Source organism: Borostomias antarcticus (assembly GCF_949987555.1).
Source record: "Borostomias antarcticus genome assembly, chromosome: 9".
Classification (NCBI taxonomy): Eukaryota; Metazoa; Chordata; class Actinopteri; order Stomiiformes; family Stomiidae; genus Borostomias; species Borostomias antarcticus.
The window spans coordinates 10,561,418-10,579,881 of record NC_140242.1 but is presented as its reverse complement, the minus strand read 5'-3'; the positions used below and the strand labels follow the sequence as shown (position 1 = coordinate 10,579,881).

The following is an 18,464-nucleotide window of genomic DNA, read 5'->3' as shown; positions in this document are numbered from 1 at the left end:
GGGATTGTCCCGTACTGAAAAATAAAATGCAGTTTCGAAACTGAAACAATATTAGAGGCGATTTTTCCTGTATTTACGTGCACAGAACTGAAACAATATGAGAGGCGATTTGTCCTGTATTTAAGTGCACAGAACTGAAACAATATGAGAGGCGATTTGTCCTGTATTTAAGTGCACAGAACTGAAACAATATTAGAGGCGATTTGTCCTGTATTTAAGTGCACAGAACTGGAATGTTGACAGAGGCTCTGAACTTTGTAGCCACGCAATCAAATTCAACAAGATACTACAGCCAGCCTCTCACGCGTGCAAGAAACGGTCAGCCAATCCTATTAGCGATATTGGGCTTGGGAGGCGGGACTTGTAGAGAAGATCTGTTAAGCGTTTATGTACCAAATGATTGCTAGGGACAATTCAGTCTTCGCTGGATATTGGTCGAGACATGTCCCGGGCATCCGTGGTTAATTCTACGCCAATAAGTGCGTGTATAGGAAAGATTAAGTATCAAGAACTTTTATTACAAGAAGTAGGCCTACAGTTCCACCTCGCCATCGGTCCAAGCTAAAAAATCTGCATTCGTACCGTGTTATTTTCTTCCACTAAGCAACCAAGCACAGAGTAGACAATCTGCTGCCTGCTTACTCTGGCATGCACATGCCATGTGTACGACAACAGTGACGTCATTATGCGTTCTCAAGCTTGTCAGTATGAATGGATATTATTTCTGAAACGGTGCTAAAATGTGTTTTCAGAAACGCCGTTTTAAAATGAATATGTATTAGTGTAAACATAGCCTTTCAATGCATCACCGTCTAAACATTTATGATCTAGCTGATCGCTCGCTGTTAAATTACCTCCTTTGTATTGCTTATCTCTGTGTGCTAATACCTGTCATTGTTATGTTGTTTTGGAGCCATTTGTCCAGTGAGACAGAGTTGTGCAGACAAGTGGATCTGTGATGGTGGTCTCTCATCACTATTTAATACTCTAGACACCATCGGGAACAAACACTGAATACAATGATACATGATTGATATAGATCTGTTATAAGCATCAGCATAGCAGGGGGGGACACAGCAGGCTCCACTGGTCTAGGAAGAGTGTGTGTGTGTGTGTGTGTGTGTGTGTGTGTGTGTGTGTGTGTGTGGCCGGGGGGGGGGGGGGTTCTGTTCCAAACCTCTCATTTTTTTTCTCTTTCTCTCTCTCTCTACTCACCTGATATTTTGTCTCCTCTCATTTTGTTTCTTCTAATCTCCTCTCCCCTTCCACTCCTCTCCTCCCCTCCTCTTTCCCCCATCACCTCTCCTCCCACCCTGTACTCTCCCTCCACCCCCCCATCCTCTCCTCTCCTCCTCTCTGCTGCCCCCCCGTCCTCGCCTCTCCATCTCTCCTCTCCTCCTTCCTCCCTCTCTCCTCTCCTGTCGTAGCACTGGCTGACTGAGCTGGAGATCTTAGCCATGGTCTTTGCTGCAGCGGTCCACGATTATGAACACACCGGCACCACCAACAACTTCCACATCCAGACCAGGTAATAGACAGAGGCAGAGACCTCCAGACCCAGGTAATAGACTGACACAGCCGTAGAAATAGCCAAGAATATACCATTTTAAACCCAGGCCGATCAGTGGAACAAAATGGTTGCTCATATTCATGCATTCTAACGAGATTAAATTAACTTCTTAATGGAACCTCAATGATCTGTGAAAGCCGAGGATGTCGTCCTGCTCTCTAAAGGTGACAGTTTATAAAGGTGTGATACTTTTAAAATCCTAACTGATTTCGAAATCGGATTGCATCAAGCACATAAGGAGAATCTTAACAGATGTTTGTCTCGCAAATCTCAAACATACGGAGCTGTTGTTGTTGACCTTCCTATCCCCTTCTCAGGTCAGACACGGCCATCTTGTACAACGACCGTGCAGTCCTGGAGAACCACCACGTCAGTGCAGCATACCGCCTCCTACAGGAAGACGAGGAGATGAACATCCTCTACAACCTGTCCAAGGATGACTGGAGGTAAGGGACACACTCGGAACAGAACTACTGTTATTACTAGACTTATTACTGAACTACACTCACAACAGAGCTACTGTTATTACTGGAGTTATTACTGAACTACACTCACAACAGAGGAATTACATTTTACTGAAGTTTAACTGACTGATTTCCAATTATTACTTCATTTTACTTTCATTTCCCTCCCTCCCTGCCCCTCCCCCCTCTCTCCCCTCCTCACCCTCTCCTTCTCCCTCCCCTTTCTTCTCTCCTTTCCCTCATCTCCCCTCTCCCTCCCCTCCCCTCGCTTCTCTCCCCTCCTCCCCGTCTCCTCCCCTCCCCTCCTCTCCTCTCATCTCCCTCTTCTCCCCTCCCTCCTCTCCCCTCCCTGCTCCAGAGAGCTCAGAGCATTGGTGGTGGAGATGGTGCTGGCCACAGACATGTCCTGCCACTTCCAGCAGATCAAGGCCATGAAGAGCTTCCTGCAGCAGCCAGAGGCGTGAGTCGACATGAAGCTAATAATAATTCTTTAACAGCTAATAGTAACTCTTTAACAGCTAATAATAACTATCTAACAGCTAATAATACCTCTAACAGCTAATAATTACTATCTAACAGCTAATAATAACTATCTAACAGCTTATAATATCAGCTATCTAACAGTTAATAATAACTATCTAAAAGCTAATAATAAATATCTAAAAGTTAATAATAACTATCTAACAGCTAATAATAACTATCTACTGTAACAGCTAATAATACTGTAACTCTTTAACAGTTAATAATAACTATCTAATAGCTATTAATAACTAACAGCTAATAATCACTTTCTAACAGCGAATAATAACTCTTTAACTGCTAATAATAACTATCTTATAATAACTATCTAACAGCTAATAATTACTCTCTAACACCTAATAATAACTATCTAACAGCTAATGTGGTGTTTGCTTCCCACTCCGCTCGCCAGGTGTAGTCCGCCCATCCTGCCTCGCTGATGTTAAGGTCCCTGAATTGCTGCAGAAGATCTGGTGCGGCAGGCACAAAAGGTGTCTCGACTTGAGACGCCGGGGAGGCTCTGCTGTTGCAGTGAGCCTGTCGTGGAGCAGATGGTTAGACTCCACGGTCCGGCAAGCGAGACGTGCTGTAGTTCCTGTCTGGCAGAGGCCAGCGGGCTTGGTGCCTGCAGGGATGGGAAGGTTGTCCACAGGAGTGGGATGCAGGCATCCTGTCACTATGCGCAAGGCTTCGTTAATAGGCAGATCGATGAGGCGGGTTTGAGCGCTGCAACACCACACTGGTGCGCAATATTCACTGTTCGAGTAGACCAGGGCTAGGGCTGCCATACACAGTGTTTTTGCGCCAGCGCCCCAGCCTGATCGGACCAGCGCCTCATCAACACCACATGAGCTGTTAACGTCTTGAGCAGTGACTCGAGGTGTCGGCGGAACGTGAGCGACCTGTCCAGTGTCACGCCCGAGATAGGTTGGTTCAGCGCAGCATGTCAGGAGCGTTTCATTCATGTGCACTCGGAGCTCACGTTTGGCTACCTTGTTGTTAAGGTGGAAGGCGGCCGACACCGTCTTTGCCTTGCTGAGCTTCAATCTCCATTTCCGGCGGTATGCCAGTAGTGTCTGTATGTCCTGGCTCAAGGTCTCCTCCATGGCCTGCCAGTCTCCAGCAGAGTACACCAGCGCAAGGGCTGGTAAGCTTTGCATAGGCATACTTCCTGTAGACTGTGTTCGGCAGGCCGTACGTGTAGATGTTATAAAGGAGGGGGGCCCGGACAGATCCCTGGGGGACGCCGTTTGAAAGGCTTGCAACCTGCTTCGCTGTCTGCTACCGGTGGTGAGTGGGTAAGGATGCAGTAGTGTTTCCAATTGGCCTTTCGGAAGTTCCATCGCTTCACCGGCTCGCTCGGGACAAGGTCCACGAGTTTAGGCATGGTGGTTATCAGCGATGGTCAATGTTGGGACCATGGTAACTTTCCTAGAACACGTCTATCAGGGAGCCAGTTATCAATGCCAAAGCTCATGAATGCCAGGTCAGGATTCTTCCCAGTTTTCCAGCGACCTGAAACAAAGCTGGATGCGCCCTTGGGATCATACAACAGGGCCAGGATGTTGTTAGCTGCTCAAGCAGCCAGGTTTTCTCCGTCGGATGTATTGGTGCTGTACCCCTAATCCTCATGCTGGCAATTGAAGTCATCAGCATAGAGACAGGGGTGGGGGAAGACTGAGATACACTGGTCTGATTTGCGAGGGCGGAGGCTTGTAGACGTTGACAATTTTGAAGCCGGCAACGTCCACGCACAACCACTAAATCTCAGAGCCAGTCCGGGATTGGTAGACTAGAGTCCAGTTCAACCTTTGATGGACGAACATGGCAAGGCCAAGGCTTCCTGCTTAGGATAGGATAGGACCCAGCTAGAGCAAAATTTAGGAGAACTAGCTTATCTGCTGTTACACAGGGGGTCTACTGGAGGAGGATGACGAGGGCCTTGGTGGTGCACGCCAGGTGCTCGATGATGTTAATCTTACTGGGAGTGAGCCCTTCGGTGTTCAGCTGCAGAATTCTGGGTTGGGAGCCGGCAGAGCAAGCCCCGCCGGCTGCCCTTCCCGCCTGTGGCAGCCGAACCCCAGCCCGGGTGGTGGCCCTCAGTTGCGAGACTGATGGAAACCGACAGGATTCAAAACTATGATTGCGTTCAAATTCAGTGAACATAGCAAACAAGATCTAACAGTGAATAATTACTATCTAACAGCTAATAATTAGGTTGGCTAGCTTGTAGAAGCTAGCCCAACTTGTAATATTCCCACTATTTCTTTCTTTCTTTCTTTTTCTTTCTTTCTTTCTTTCTTTCTTTCTTTCTTTCTTTCTTTCTTTCTTTCTTTCTTTCTTTCTTTCTTTCTTTCTTTCTTTCTTTCTTTCTTTCTTTCTTTCTTATAGTTCTCCCCAGTCTTTTGGCCCTTAACTCCTTCTTCATACTTTGCGCTAGAAACTTCATTCAAACGTTAAAATGTTCATGATGTTTAGCTGTTTCTCGGACTTATTCAGATTTTTTTTTTTTTTTAAATAGTTTTTTAGTAATTTAACTTTTAATAGTAATTTTTGTGCCATTGAAACTGCTGGTGGGATGTTCAGTATCATTATGTTTTTAGAGTGGTGGCAGCTGTTGCTTTTAAAATATTCACACATGTTGTAAACTGCTTGCACTCCTACAGTTTTGACAGCTCACACACATATTATATATCGAAATGTTCACACAACTGTGCTGATTCGTACAATGTAAGTATCTAAGCTGTGTGACTTATAGTTTTCGCTGTATGACGATTTGTTCGGTAACTGCGCTCCCTATTGAAACGTATGGCGCTGCACTCTAGCTTTTGAGCTGCTAATTTTGCATTTTTACTCTTTATCTAACTTGTCGCTATGCCTACAGTTTTAACAGCGTATACACATATTATATATCGAAATGTTCACACAACTGTGTTGATTCGTACAATATAAGTATCTAAGCTGTGTGACTTATAGTTTTCGCTGTATGACGATTTGTTCGGCAACTGCGCTCCCCATTGAAAGGTATGGCGAGTGAGTCAGCGAATTATGTTTGTTCTGTGCTTTGGTGCTGTAGAGCTTTGCTGCTGTGCTGTGGTTGCTATGGTGACAGTTCACAGAAGAGAGCTTGAAGGTATCTTAAAGAGATTTGCGTTATGACCATTTGTTTGACGACCATGCTCACCATTCAAACTAATGGCACTCCACTCTAGCTTTTGAGTTGCTCATTCTGAATTCATACCTGTTTTCTAAACTATCACCAATCCTACTATTTTAAAGCTAAATGGACATATTATATCTCAAAATGTTCAGCTGGTTCCCAGGATTCCTATGATGTAAACATCTAAGCTGTGACATTCATACTTTTTTCTAAGCTGTCTGAAGCTGGTCATGCTTTCCCATGCAAACAATTGATGGAATGTTCAGAGTGTCAGTTGTGATTTGAATTCGGGTGCATGCGCAGCCTCTCTCAAAGGTACAGATACATTTTTTGACTAACTGTAGCATTATATTTCTACCTTAAGATGAATGATGCAGATTAGATGTAACTCTTACCAATCTGGAGCTCAAGGCTCTCAAGACAGTGGAGATGATTGTAGACTTTAGGAAAAAAACAGCCACCCTGCGCCACACACACACACGCAGGCAGGCACGCACACACACACACACCTTAGTATTCTAAACAATCTGGGGATTAGTCTCGCCACACACAGTCTTCACTGGTGAGGGCAGGTGGGTAGTCCGGAGAGGGGTACACTGTCCCTGTCACCTATGACATGAAGGGGCGTGTTTCGCCACGAGTTTCGCCATCACGCCACTAACCACGCCACGGACCCCTCAACTCAGCCTTTGAGTGAGCTAGAGACGCACTGTCTTCACCGGTGGAGTCAGGTAGGTGGCCCAGAGAGGGGTACAATGTCCCTGACTGGATCTGACCTGAGGGGGCGGAGTCTCGCCACCACGCCACGGGCCCCACAATTCAGCCGCTGAGTGGCCTAGAGACACACGGTCTTCACCAGTGGGGGCAGGTGGTTGGCCCGGAGAGGGGTACACTGTTCACGACCGGCTCTGACCTGAAGGGGTGGAGTCTCCCCACCACACCACTATCCACGCTACGGAACCCACAACTAAGCCCCTGAGTGGGCTAGAGACACACGGTCTTCGCTGGTGGGTGCATGGAGATTGCCCGGAGGTCATTGCACTGCCCCCAACCGGCTCTGACCTGAGGGGGCGGAGTCTCACCACCACGCCACGGGCCCCACAACTAAGCCCCTGAGTGGGCTAGAGACACACGGTCTTCACTGGTGGGGGCGGGTACAGTAGGTGGCCCGGAGAGGGGTACACTGTCCCCAACCGGCTCTGACCTGAGGGGGCGGAGTCTCGCCACCACGCCACTGTCTACGCCACGGACCCCACAATTCAGCCCCTGAGTGGGCTAGAGACACACGGTCTTCACCGGTGGGTGCATGGAGATTGCCCGATCCGTAGTAGTACTAGCAGTAGCTGTTACATACAGCTGCAGCAGCTATCCCACCTCACATTTTCTCCAGGAAATGTACTTTCTAGTTACTATCTGACAGCTAATAATTACTAACAGCTAATAATAACTAACAGCTAATAATTACTAACAGCTTATGATAAATATCTAACAGCTATTAATAACTCTCGAACAGCTAATAATAACTATCTAACTGCTATTAATAACTATCTAACGGCTAATAATAACTATCTAACAGCTATCCATACGGTTCTGTCTCCGCCTGTAGGATAGACAAGCCCAAGGCCTTGTCCCTGCTACTGCACACAGCCGACATCAGCCACCCGGCCAAGAAATGGGACCTGCACCACCGCTGGACCACCTCCCTGCTGGAGGAGTTCTTCAGACAGGTCAGTGTGTGTGTGTGTGTGTGTGTGTGTGTGTGTGCACTGTGTACAGGTATGCATGTGTGTGTACTGTATGTGTGTGTGTGCGTGTGTGTGTGTGTGCGTGTGTGTTTGTGTGTGTGTGTGTGTGTGTGTGTGTGTGTGTGCATGTGGTATGTGTGTGTGTGTGTACAGGTATGCGTGTGTATGTGTGTGCGTGTGTGTGTCTTTGTGTGGTCTAGCCCTCAATGATGGAGTGGTGATATAATCCAGGCTTTTAATCCTAATCTGGTTGGATCTTCATCTCTGCTCCATCTCCAGACCGACACGATCCTCCAGTCAACTCTAATCTTATTATCCTGCTACTCAGCTGTCTGGCTTCCCGGGTGTGATGCAGATGTGATGTAGCCTGGCTCCAGCCCCTGAAACTGAATTTTGGAATTTTTGATATGCAATTCAGGGTCTGGAAAGGCTCTCGTCCAGAGTGAAATCTCTGGTTGGAATTCCAACCAGGCCAACCAGCGTCCTTTGAACGCGATGCCGAATGCTGTGATTGGTTAGGGGGATGAACTAATCACTGAGGACTCCCTCTTCATTTAATTTCAAACCTTTATTTATACTCGTAAAGCACTGAGGTTTCCATCATTTACAGTGTTGACGAGTTCACACAGATACACAAATAACAGAACAAATACAATATACAATAATAATCATAATAATATTATATTATTATTATTAATAATAATAATAATAATAATGATTAAAAACAATTACAGGTCGAAGTACAAAAGTAAAGAGCCAAGGATTTAAACTCTGCGACTGAAGGTAGTACCTCAAATGTTAGAGTCTGTTGAGTATTCCAGGTATAAGGAGCATCATGGACAAAAGCAGATCTACCGAGTTCAGAATGCACACAAGGAACCCTGAAAACAAACCGATCATTTGATCGGGTCTGTTAGGTACCAACGCTCCATTCAACAGAGACGAGATGTATGGTGGAAGTTTACCAATAATGGCTTTGAAAATAAACAAATACCAGTGATAGTTACACCTTTCAGAGAGAGGAGACCAGACTACAGTACCTTATCATAAAGAGCACAGTGGTGTATGTCATAACTATCACCCGTAATAAATATTAGGGCGGTGGTAGACAGAGTCTAGGGGTTTCAGGGTAGTCAAAGAAGCATGTCTATAGATTGTGTCACCATAGTCTAATACTGATAAGAAGACAGCTTGAACAATTCTCTTCCTGCTGAACATAGGAAGGCTTGTACAGGAAGCCAATTTTCTGCCACAGCCTAGAGGCTAGACAGTCTACATCAGGGGTGTCAAACTCAAATACACAGTGGGCCAAAATTTAAAACTTGACCAAAGTCGCGGGCCAACATTTAACAAATGAAAATTTTAATATGGACCCAAACAAGTTTTGCTTTAACATTGAATATGCACTTATCACTTTCGCTTTTGGTGCGCATCAATGGTGTGCACTATTATGTGAATACGCCCTCAGACACAAGTGTTGGTGCTCCATCTGCTCAGTAGAGAAGCTTGTAAAACCCTGACTGTCCTACAGCTAGGCAGACAGACAGCCGGCATGCAGACAGACAGACAGACAGGCCGGCAAGAAGGCAGACAGGATTGAATGAACAGGAACAGAGCAAACACAGCGGCCGGCTAGGTCAACACAGGAGTCTCTATCACAGTGAGACGTTACATAACGTAAAGCTTCTGTTTTCTGCCTTTCTTTTCGCCATTTTTAAGAAGGGTTACACGGTTACAGTTGTAGTATGAGATTGCTATGACTACTGTCACAGAAGAGAGGGCGTTTCTGGGTCCTGTCTTGATTGACGCGCCAAAACAACAGCAGAGCATTATGGGATTTGTAGTATTAGCGGTGAATGCGCTGTATAATACTGGCGGGCCAGCTCTAGTAGTCATTTGGTATTGCCTCGCGGGCCAAATATAATTACACTGCGGGCCAAATTTGGCCCGCGGGCCAGAGTTTGACACCCCTGGTCTACATGAAACTTGAATGAGACTTTATCATCCAGCCACAGACCAAGATATTTGTACTCAGTGACTCTTTCAATATGCAAGCTATTAGCTGTCAGTAAATGAAGCCCATCATAATCTGTAATCCTGGCTCTAGAAAACAACATAAATTTAGATTTGCTAGGATTAAGGACTAGTTTCAGATTGGTGAGAGCTTCTTGCTGCATATTAAAAGAAAGCTGCAGGTTCTCAATGGCATCCTGAACAGTACATCCGCAATACAGTAGACAACTGTATCATCAGCATATATGAGCATGACAGCCAGTTAGTGCAGAGACAATATCATTAATATAGATGGTGAAAAGGACAGGACCCAACACTGAGCCTTGGGGCACACCACCTAGAGACAAGAAATCAGATCGAATGTTACCCAATTTCACACACTGACACCTTGACGACAGATAGTCCTGACACCAATCACAAGCATCTCTATCCAAACCAATACTAGATAGTCTTTAAAAGCAGGTAGTGGTCGACTGTATCAAATGCAGCACAATGTTTCCTGTTGTCTAATGCCGAGATGATGTCATTAGTAACAAGAGTAACAGCAGAAATGGTGCTGTGGTTAGCTCTGAATCCAGATTGGTGAGTACTTAAAACTGAATGACTTGAAAGAAATTGGTTATTTACCAAAGTCTCCAGAACTTTGGCTAAGCATGGTAATCTGGAGATAGGACGATAGTTATCCAGCGTATCCCATAACCCCCTTTGTGCAACGGGACCACCTGGGCAGATTTCCACACCTGAGGAACTATACCTGACGCAATGGAGAGATTAAAAATGCATGACAACGGCTCACTCATGACTGGAGCTGCCAGTTTCATAAAAAACGAGTCTAAATTGTCCTCACCAGTAGAACACTTAGGGTCTATGGATTGCAAGATTCCTAGAATCTTTCTATCTTACTTTCAGCAACGCCTATCTGGGAAAATGGCTGCAATGGGAACCAGTTCAGACTGAGTAGTGACATGATACGAAATACCGTTCAGTCTGTGTGCCAGGCTAGACTGGGCGTGACGTATAAAGAGGGTAATTTATGCGACGCATTTTTCAGAGTCATTATTTAATAGGTGGACTGGACGGCATCTCACAAGGACACCCAATGTCTTCTCTAACAGAAGGAGGCCATTCCTTTTGAATTCTATGCAAATCTATTATCACACTGAATATAAAGTGACAGTGAGAAATAGCTGTTATGAAAACATTTAAATTCATGGAGGTTACTAGGACGCGCAAAAAAAAAAAAAAAGATACAAAAAAATTTTCCGACACCTATTAACAACAAATCCAATCCAACTTCACATTAATTGTGATTTGAAGGTGGAAAATCCTTCCATTACTATAAAAACTGATTAATTCTGCCCCCCCTCCTTCCCCCCCATAGAGGTGGAGTGATTTATAGATGTGGCGTTAAAGGCCCAATCAAGTACCGGTCCACTAATCATATTAATAGATATGTCAAGCAATGAATGCACATGAACTATCATTTTTAACAGTCGGGGAGTTCTTTATTTATGGCTGAAGTACTTCACCTCTTGAAGGTTGATAACTGGAAAATGTTGTGGCATAAAACTCATCGTTGTTATGATAATCAATCAGAGACTCAGGTGTCTTTTCTCAGCATGGGGACTGCATTACCCAGAGTGCCCCTGTTTGGTCTTGAATGCAAATCTGCTGCTGAGAATGATGTGAGTGGTAGTGCTGGTGTACAGGTGAACTACAGATGAAAGGACATACTTAGTTAGCAGAGTGAAATAGATTCAGCTCCTCAAAACAGAGAAAATTATTGATGAAGAGTGAAGGAAGGATAGAGCAGAGAAATTAAGAGTGGAAGAGAGGAAGGATGGAGCAGAGAAAAGTAGAGCAGGAGAATGAGCAATGAGATGAAACACTCCATGTTGGTGTCTGCTCTATCAAGCCATGGACAGATAATTGTGATGTCTTTGGTAAGTCTTTTTTTTTTAACACTTTATTTTTCTTGTTTTATCAGTAACATACAAATACACACATACACAAAGAAAAGTAAATACAAAAGAACCAGGGTATGGATTGCCTTCTCCACAAAAAAGTCATATTATGTACATTGATCAAAAGGTATCTGTAACTGGTCGTTGACATGTGATTCTTAACATGAGAAAGTCTGACTAGTCCCGTAGTTTCATATTCCGTATTTGAACTCTGTCCACTTCATCCACTGTCCTTCACATCGCTCCTCCTGTGTTCTTATCCTGTGAGTCAACAGTTCCATGCCATATATTTCGTCCACAATCCTCACCCATTCTTCAAGTGTAGGAGAGTCTGTGTTGTGCCATCTCCTAGTAATAGCCTTCTTACAGGCTGCCAAGAGGATTTTCAACAGGTATCTGTCTTCCTTCCTCACAGTATCCTCAGTCATCTTCCCAAAATACAACACTTTACAGGACATTGGTATACCATATCTCAGAACTTTTACAATTGTTTCATGAACGTTCCTCCAAAATTGCACAATTTCAGGACAGAGCCAGAATACATGAGAGTGATCTACATTCATCGTCCCACATAGTCTCCAACATGGTTGTGTTCTAGATAAGCATTTGCTCTTAATTTTGGGAGTAATAAAGAATCTTATTACATTTTTCCAACAGTGTTCTCTCCATGTACGTGAGGATGTTGTAGATTGTTGGGTTTCCCAGATATCCAACCATTCATCATCTGCAATACTAATATCTAGTTCCTTTTCCCATTTACACTTAACATATAATGTTGAAACACCTCTTCTCTCCATTAACTGTTGGTATAGTGTAGATATTATTCTGTGTTTCTTTGATTTGTAAACCTCAGTTATGACCTTAATTACTCCATTCCCATCCAGATTCATGTTGTGTCGTATTTCCTTATCATAATAATCCCTAAGTTGGAGATATCTAAAGAAGTCCTGATTGGTCAATGAGAAGTTCTCTTTCAGCTCCTGAAAACTCATTATTCCCCCGTCCTTTAGTACCGTACTCAGTGCTGTTATACCACAAGTAATCCAATGTTTGAACCTCTGATCAAGAATGCTCGGTGTAAACTGTCTGTCATAGGCTATCCATCTAAGAAGTCTGAGTTCTTTCCCCAGCTTATATTTTTCTACTAGATGAAACCATAATTTTAATGTGAATCGAGTCACAGCATCTACCTTTTCAAAAAGATCTTTCGCCACCTCCCTGTCTCCTATAATGCTTTGAATCTCCCTTCCCTCTACATAACTCTCAAACATTTTCCATTTCGCCTCACAGTCTGTAGCACACCAATAAATGACTGGTCTAATCTGTGCTGCATGGTAATACTCCCTAAGGTTGGGCAGCGCCATACCTCCTTGATGTTTACCAATCTGTAATGTTTCGAACCTAACTCTCGGTCTCTGACCATTCCAAACAAACCTTGAAATCAATTTATTCCAGGTTCTAAACTGTTTCTCAGGGATCTCAACTGGTAGTGCTTGGAATAAGTAGAGCAGACGAGGAAGTATGTTCATCTTTATAGTGTCTATTCGAGAGCTGAAGTCCAGCGGAAGCACAGCCAACCTCTCAATATCCCTCCTGATATCCTGATCTACTTTGATGTAATTAGCTTTATATAATTTATCAATCCCTTTTGTTATAGTAACCCCAAGATATCTCATCTTCTCAGAACTCCAATTCATATTTTTGTCGAGTTATTGTGGATGGGCGGTAATCAAAGTCAAAATCTGTGTCTTTGCTAAATTCAATTTATATCCAGAGTAGAAACCAAACATTTCAAGCTGACTGATTAGAATAGGAAGACTTATATCGGGATCCTCTAAATAACATATCACATCATCAGCAAAAAGCCCAATGATGTGTACTTAATTTCCAACCGCTATCCCTTTCAGGTCATTATTCTGCCTAATTGCTTGGGCTAAAGGTTCTATAAAGATTGCGAATAAAGTAGGAGAAAGACAGCATCCCTGCCTAGTAGACCGTTCTAATACTATACTGTCAGTCAGACTTCCATTTATTTTTATCCTAGCAGTTGGTTTTTAAAAGAGTGTTTCAATACATTGAATGGCCTTGTCATTTAATCCAAATTTCCTGAGTACCTGGTACAGATATGTCCAGTTTACACAATCAAACGCCTTTTCCGCATCAAGGCTTATTAAGGCTGCACTAATTCGTTCACGTTCAATATGTTCAATGACATGTAGGGTTCTCCTTATGTTATCGTGGGTTTGACGTCTCTTAATAAAACCTGTCTGATCCTCATCTATGATGTCATTCATAAAGGTTTCATATCGTCCTGCTATAATCGAAGTATACAATTTATAGTCCATGTTAAGTATTGATATAGGTCTAAAGTTTGAACATGTCTCGCTGTTATTTACCTTAGGAATCACTGTTATAACAGCTTCGTTCCAGGACGGTGGCATAACACCATGTTCAAGTGTATAATTAAATGACGATTCAAGCAATGGTATAAGTTGCTCACTGAACACTTTATACCATTCAGACGGTAGACCGTCACTGCCAGGGGACTTATTTGTTTTTAACCTACCCATTGCCTTCTCAATTTCGGCTACTGTTATTGGTGAGGTCAGCTCCTCATTCTGCATTCTTCCTATACATGGTAGATCTAGGGTATCAAGGAAGGCCCTGATTTGGTCAACATCAGCAGAAGGAGGCTGGCTATACAGGTTTCCATAATAGTTTCTGAACATAGTTTCAATTTCTTTGGGTTCGTAGATCATCTGATTTGTGTGTGTGTCCCTTATCCTATAGATTGTCCTATCCGCCTGTTGTTTTTTCAGTCTTTTAGCTAGTAATCTGGTTGCTCTAGGCCCCACCTCATAGTAGGATTGTTTCATAAATCTCGTTTTCTTCTCCACTTCCGAGGTGAGTAATTTATCTATATGTTCCCTAATCTCCCTAATTTTTGGCAGTAATGCAGGGTCCCTTGAATTCTTATGTTGTTGTTCAATTTCAATTAGCTTGTCTTTTTCCTTTTTATAGACCTCTTCCCTGGCTTTCTTGATGGATGCTGTCTTAGCAATAAGCTTCCCTCTCATGACTGCTTTAAGAGCATCCCACAAGATGGCGGGGTTAACTTCTCCATGGTCATTTTCAATTAGATATGTAGCAATTTCTTTTTTAATTTCTATCACCATTAATTTATTATTCAGTAGTCCAACATTTAACCTCCATAATGTTTTTTTCATCTGCGGTTCTAATTTAATTTTTAAACAAACAGCACAATGGTCAGACACGTCTGCCTGTTCAATTACACATTCCTTCACTCTATATAAATCAATTTTTCCCATGAAAAAATAATCAATTCTAGCATAACTCTTGTTAGGTGCCGAGTAATATGTATAGTCTCTTCTGGAGGGGTGCAGTTCTCTCCAAGTATCAACTATGCCAAATTCGTTAAATATGGTCTTGATCTTTTTTGTAGCGGAGCTGCCAGTTTTCTTTCGGTTTGTTGTGTCCAGACTACTGTCCATCACAATATTAAAATCACTCCCACAGATCAATATCCCCTGCGTTTCCATAATTATTTTATCAAATAGACTTTTAAAAAAGTGCTTCGTACTACCCGGTGGGGCATAGACATGAACCAACGTCACCTCTTCATTCTCCAGAATCCCATTCACAATAATATATTTTCCTTCTTTATCACGTATTTCTTTAGTAAGTTCGAATTTCAATGAGTTATGGATGAGTGTAGCCATGCCTCTTCTGCAACCATGACGGAATGAACTATAAAATGTATTGGTATAGCCAAACCTCTTAAGTTTCTCGCTTTCCTGTCTAGACAAATGTGTTTCCTGCAAATATATAACCTGTGCTTTATCCTTCCTCAATTTGGTCATTATTTTCTGACGCTTCACAGGATTATTCAGACCGTTCACATTCAACGACAAAATCTTAATATTACTCTCTATCATCTCTGTACATGGAGTCGCATTGCAATCCGAACCAAAACCCTATACAAATATGAACCAAAACAACAACAAAAAACAATTTAACATAGAATTCTGCTTCCAAAGACAAGGATGTGCCTAGACATCCCTTAGGTTCCCTGTTGGTAGGCGGAGGGTTAAGTGCCTCTCTGCTGTAGGGGCCCTCCCTAGTAGTGAAAAAATACCCACAAACTGGTATTTCACTTGTACTAGTGTCCAACATTCGGCGCATTTGCTACGTGACTCTTCTGTCGGTTTCACATTCTCATCTAATTAAGTCATAAGTCTTTCAAGGTGTGGCCCAGCAAAAAAGGGAAGTAAAGACAAAAAAAACTGACACCTGTTACCTAGCCTACTCATCAGCGACCCAAATAACTACAAAAGAGGCACATTTCTTAAATTAGTCGCATAAACAAGCAACGTTAGAAAAAACAAAACAAAATGCCTCCACCAAAATAAAATGTAGGCTGGGTTATCCCCAAGTTGTATAAGATCCCCGTTATTCTTACCGTACACACGGTCTGTTTTACGTAGGCTATAAATCTGGGCCACACTTTTCTCCTCATTCAGTTTTAGGTTGGTGATCTTCTGAACTCCGTGAGCTTATCCCTCACGCGTTGGGTAGTGTTGGCTGCCGCACCGGTATGTTTCCAAGGAATCAGCTGATTCAGTCGGTCCTCCACGGCTGTCACGTTGTTCCCCCTTGTCACCACCGTCACCTGGATTCCTCTTTTAGCCAGATCCCGGGCTGCCTCGTCCGCACTCTCGTAGGTCCGCAGGCCGCTCTCCCACTGTACTCGCATCTTCGTGTAGGGCGTCTGGAATCGAATCTGCCTCTCTTTAAGCGCTGCCTTGACGGGTCCGTAAGCCTTGCGTCTCTCCACGATGTCAATTGCATAGTCGTTGTCAAAGTAAAGTCGCTTGCCATCGAGTTCAATAGGCTTTTGCCACACTTGCCTAAGAATCTGCTCTTTAACATGAAACTGCAGGAAATTGACGATGATTGATCTCGAGGTTATGTTCGCACTCGGTTTTGGTATCAGCGCACGGTGGGCTCGCTGGATCTGGGGCTCGACTCCGTCGGGCAGTGTGACATGCTTTTTAAGCAACTCGCTCACAAAGTCAGTGACAGATTTCCCCTCCTTATCTTCTGGTACTCCATAGATACGAATATTGTTTCGTCTAGAACGGCTTTCTAAGTCAACCAACTTTCCCTGCATAGTTGCGTTCTGTTTCACTACCATCACCAGCGTGTCTTTCATCTCGAGGCAAGCTGATTCCAGATCTGCTACTCGCGTTTGCGTCTCCGCGATGTTCGCCTGATGATTCTGCAACTGTTGTACAAGCTCTTCTTTAAACGCGACAAAGTCCTCTTTCATCGTTTTCTTGACCTCATCTTTAAACTCACTGAGATCCTTTTTCATATCTTGTTTAAATTCTCTGAGCTCTTGAGAGAGTTTAGCCATACCGTCGAGTAGCGCATTTTGGCTAGCCAAAAAGTTAGCTTGTGTTTCCCTCTCTTCCTCACCGCCATCTTTCTGTCGCGTGATTTTTATCGGGTTTCTTGTCAGTCTTATGACTTTTCGGTCTTCCTCCATCCAGGTTCATGTTGAGTTAACTTAAAAATATATATTATATTGATAGGAGGTACTTATTAACAACCGACTCTGCAGAGCTCTCCCCTACACGTCCATCTCGCTTCAGCGCCACCGGAAGTTCCGTCTTTGGTAAGTCTTATGTCCGCTGACATCAACCCATCAAGGCAGTCCTGAAACATCTGCAGACTAGCAGCAGATGAACAGTGGACCCAGCACTACTGAACTGTTGAGCCTGCATTACGTTCAGACTAAACATTCAAAAGCATTCAAAATTCACCCACAGATAATGTTAGTCACTTTTCCTGTGGCTTGACCATCCATCCAGCCTTGTCAACCTCTGGTCTACCTACAGACCACTGTACCAACTCTAGTACTGCCTGCTGTATGGCCTACTGAGCTCTACTGAGCACTGCTGGTTCTCTGGTTCTCAAGACATGTTCCCATGGAGGGTTAGGTTTCAGTTCTCCTGGTTCCAGACATGTTCCCCGGGAGGCTTAGGGTTTGTGTCCTGATGAGTCTGTCTTCTCCTCAGGGGGACAAAGAAGCTGAGCTCGGCCTTCCCTTCTCTCCACTGTGTGACCGCAAGTCAACCATGGTGGCCCAGTCACAGATCGGTAAGTCGACCATGGTGGCCCAGTCACAGATCGGTAAGTCGACCATGGTGGCCCAATCATAGATCGGTAAGTCGACCATGGTGGCCCAATCATAGATTGGTAAGTCGACCATGGTGGCCCAGTGACAGATCAGTGTCAAGCAGGTTTGGATTTACAGTATGTTAGAGTTAATACTTACAGTGTATTCATTAAGTATATTTACCGGTCAGCCGTACAGGCTCAGGCTTAGAGTATCTCCATCTGAACCAACAGCAGGGCCCAGTACTAAGAAACAGGATTACGGGGTTAGCGCAATAACTTCAGGTTCAAGCCTGGTTTATCCGTATCCAAAGGTGGATCACTTTTCACCATGCTACTGTATATCGCCATGGTAACTTATGCTGCCGAGCAAACCTGGTCCAGGGTAGGTTAAATTCCAGATTACGGATCAAAACGTATGAAGCGTGTGTATGTGTGTGTGTGTGTGTGCATGCGTGTGTGTGTATGTGTGTGTCCAGGCTTCATAGACTTCATCGTGGAGCCCACCTTCACAGTGCTGACAGACATGACAGAGAAGATTGTGACGCCGCTGATCGATGATGCGTCTCCCTCCGGCCTCGCCGGCTTCAGACGCTCCAGGTGAGAGGCTGTCGATCCCTCTCTCTCTCTTTCTCTCTCTCTTTCTCTGTCTCTCTCTGTCTCCCTCTCTCTCTCTTTCTCTCTGTCTCCCTTCCTTTCTCTGTGTCTCTCTGTCTCTGTCTCCCTCTCTCTGTCTTTGTCTCTTTCTCTCCCTCTCTGTCTCTCTCTGTCTCTCTCTCTCTGTCTCCCTCTGTCTGTCTGTCGGTCTCTCTCTCTCTCTCTCTCTCT

The 18,464-nt window shown here is 44.0% G+C and overlaps 1 protein-coding gene across 1 annotated transcript in view; it reads left to right on the top strand.

Annotated features, from left to right (window-relative positions):
- Positions 1 to 18,464, top strand: part of pde1ca (phosphodiesterase 1C, calmodulin-dependent a) — a gene marked incomplete at both ends in the record, with an annotated part of 217,225 nt that overhangs the window by 195,825 nt on the left and 2,936 nt on the right. The window contains 6 exons of the mRNA XM_084442840.1: positions 1,428 to 1,528; positions 1,888 to 2,016; positions 2,393 to 2,494; positions 7,320 to 7,440; positions 17,537 to 17,618; positions 18,116 to 18,236. Coding sequence (XP_084298966.1) covers positions 1,428 to 1,528; positions 1,888 to 2,016; positions 2,393 to 2,494; positions 7,320 to 7,440; positions 17,537 to 17,618; positions 18,116 to 18,236 — 656 coding nt within the window. The remainder of the gene's footprint in view (positions 1 to 1,427; positions 1,529 to 1,887; positions 2,017 to 2,392; positions 2,495 to 7,319; positions 7,441 to 17,536; positions 17,619 to 18,115; positions 18,237 to 18,464) is intronic.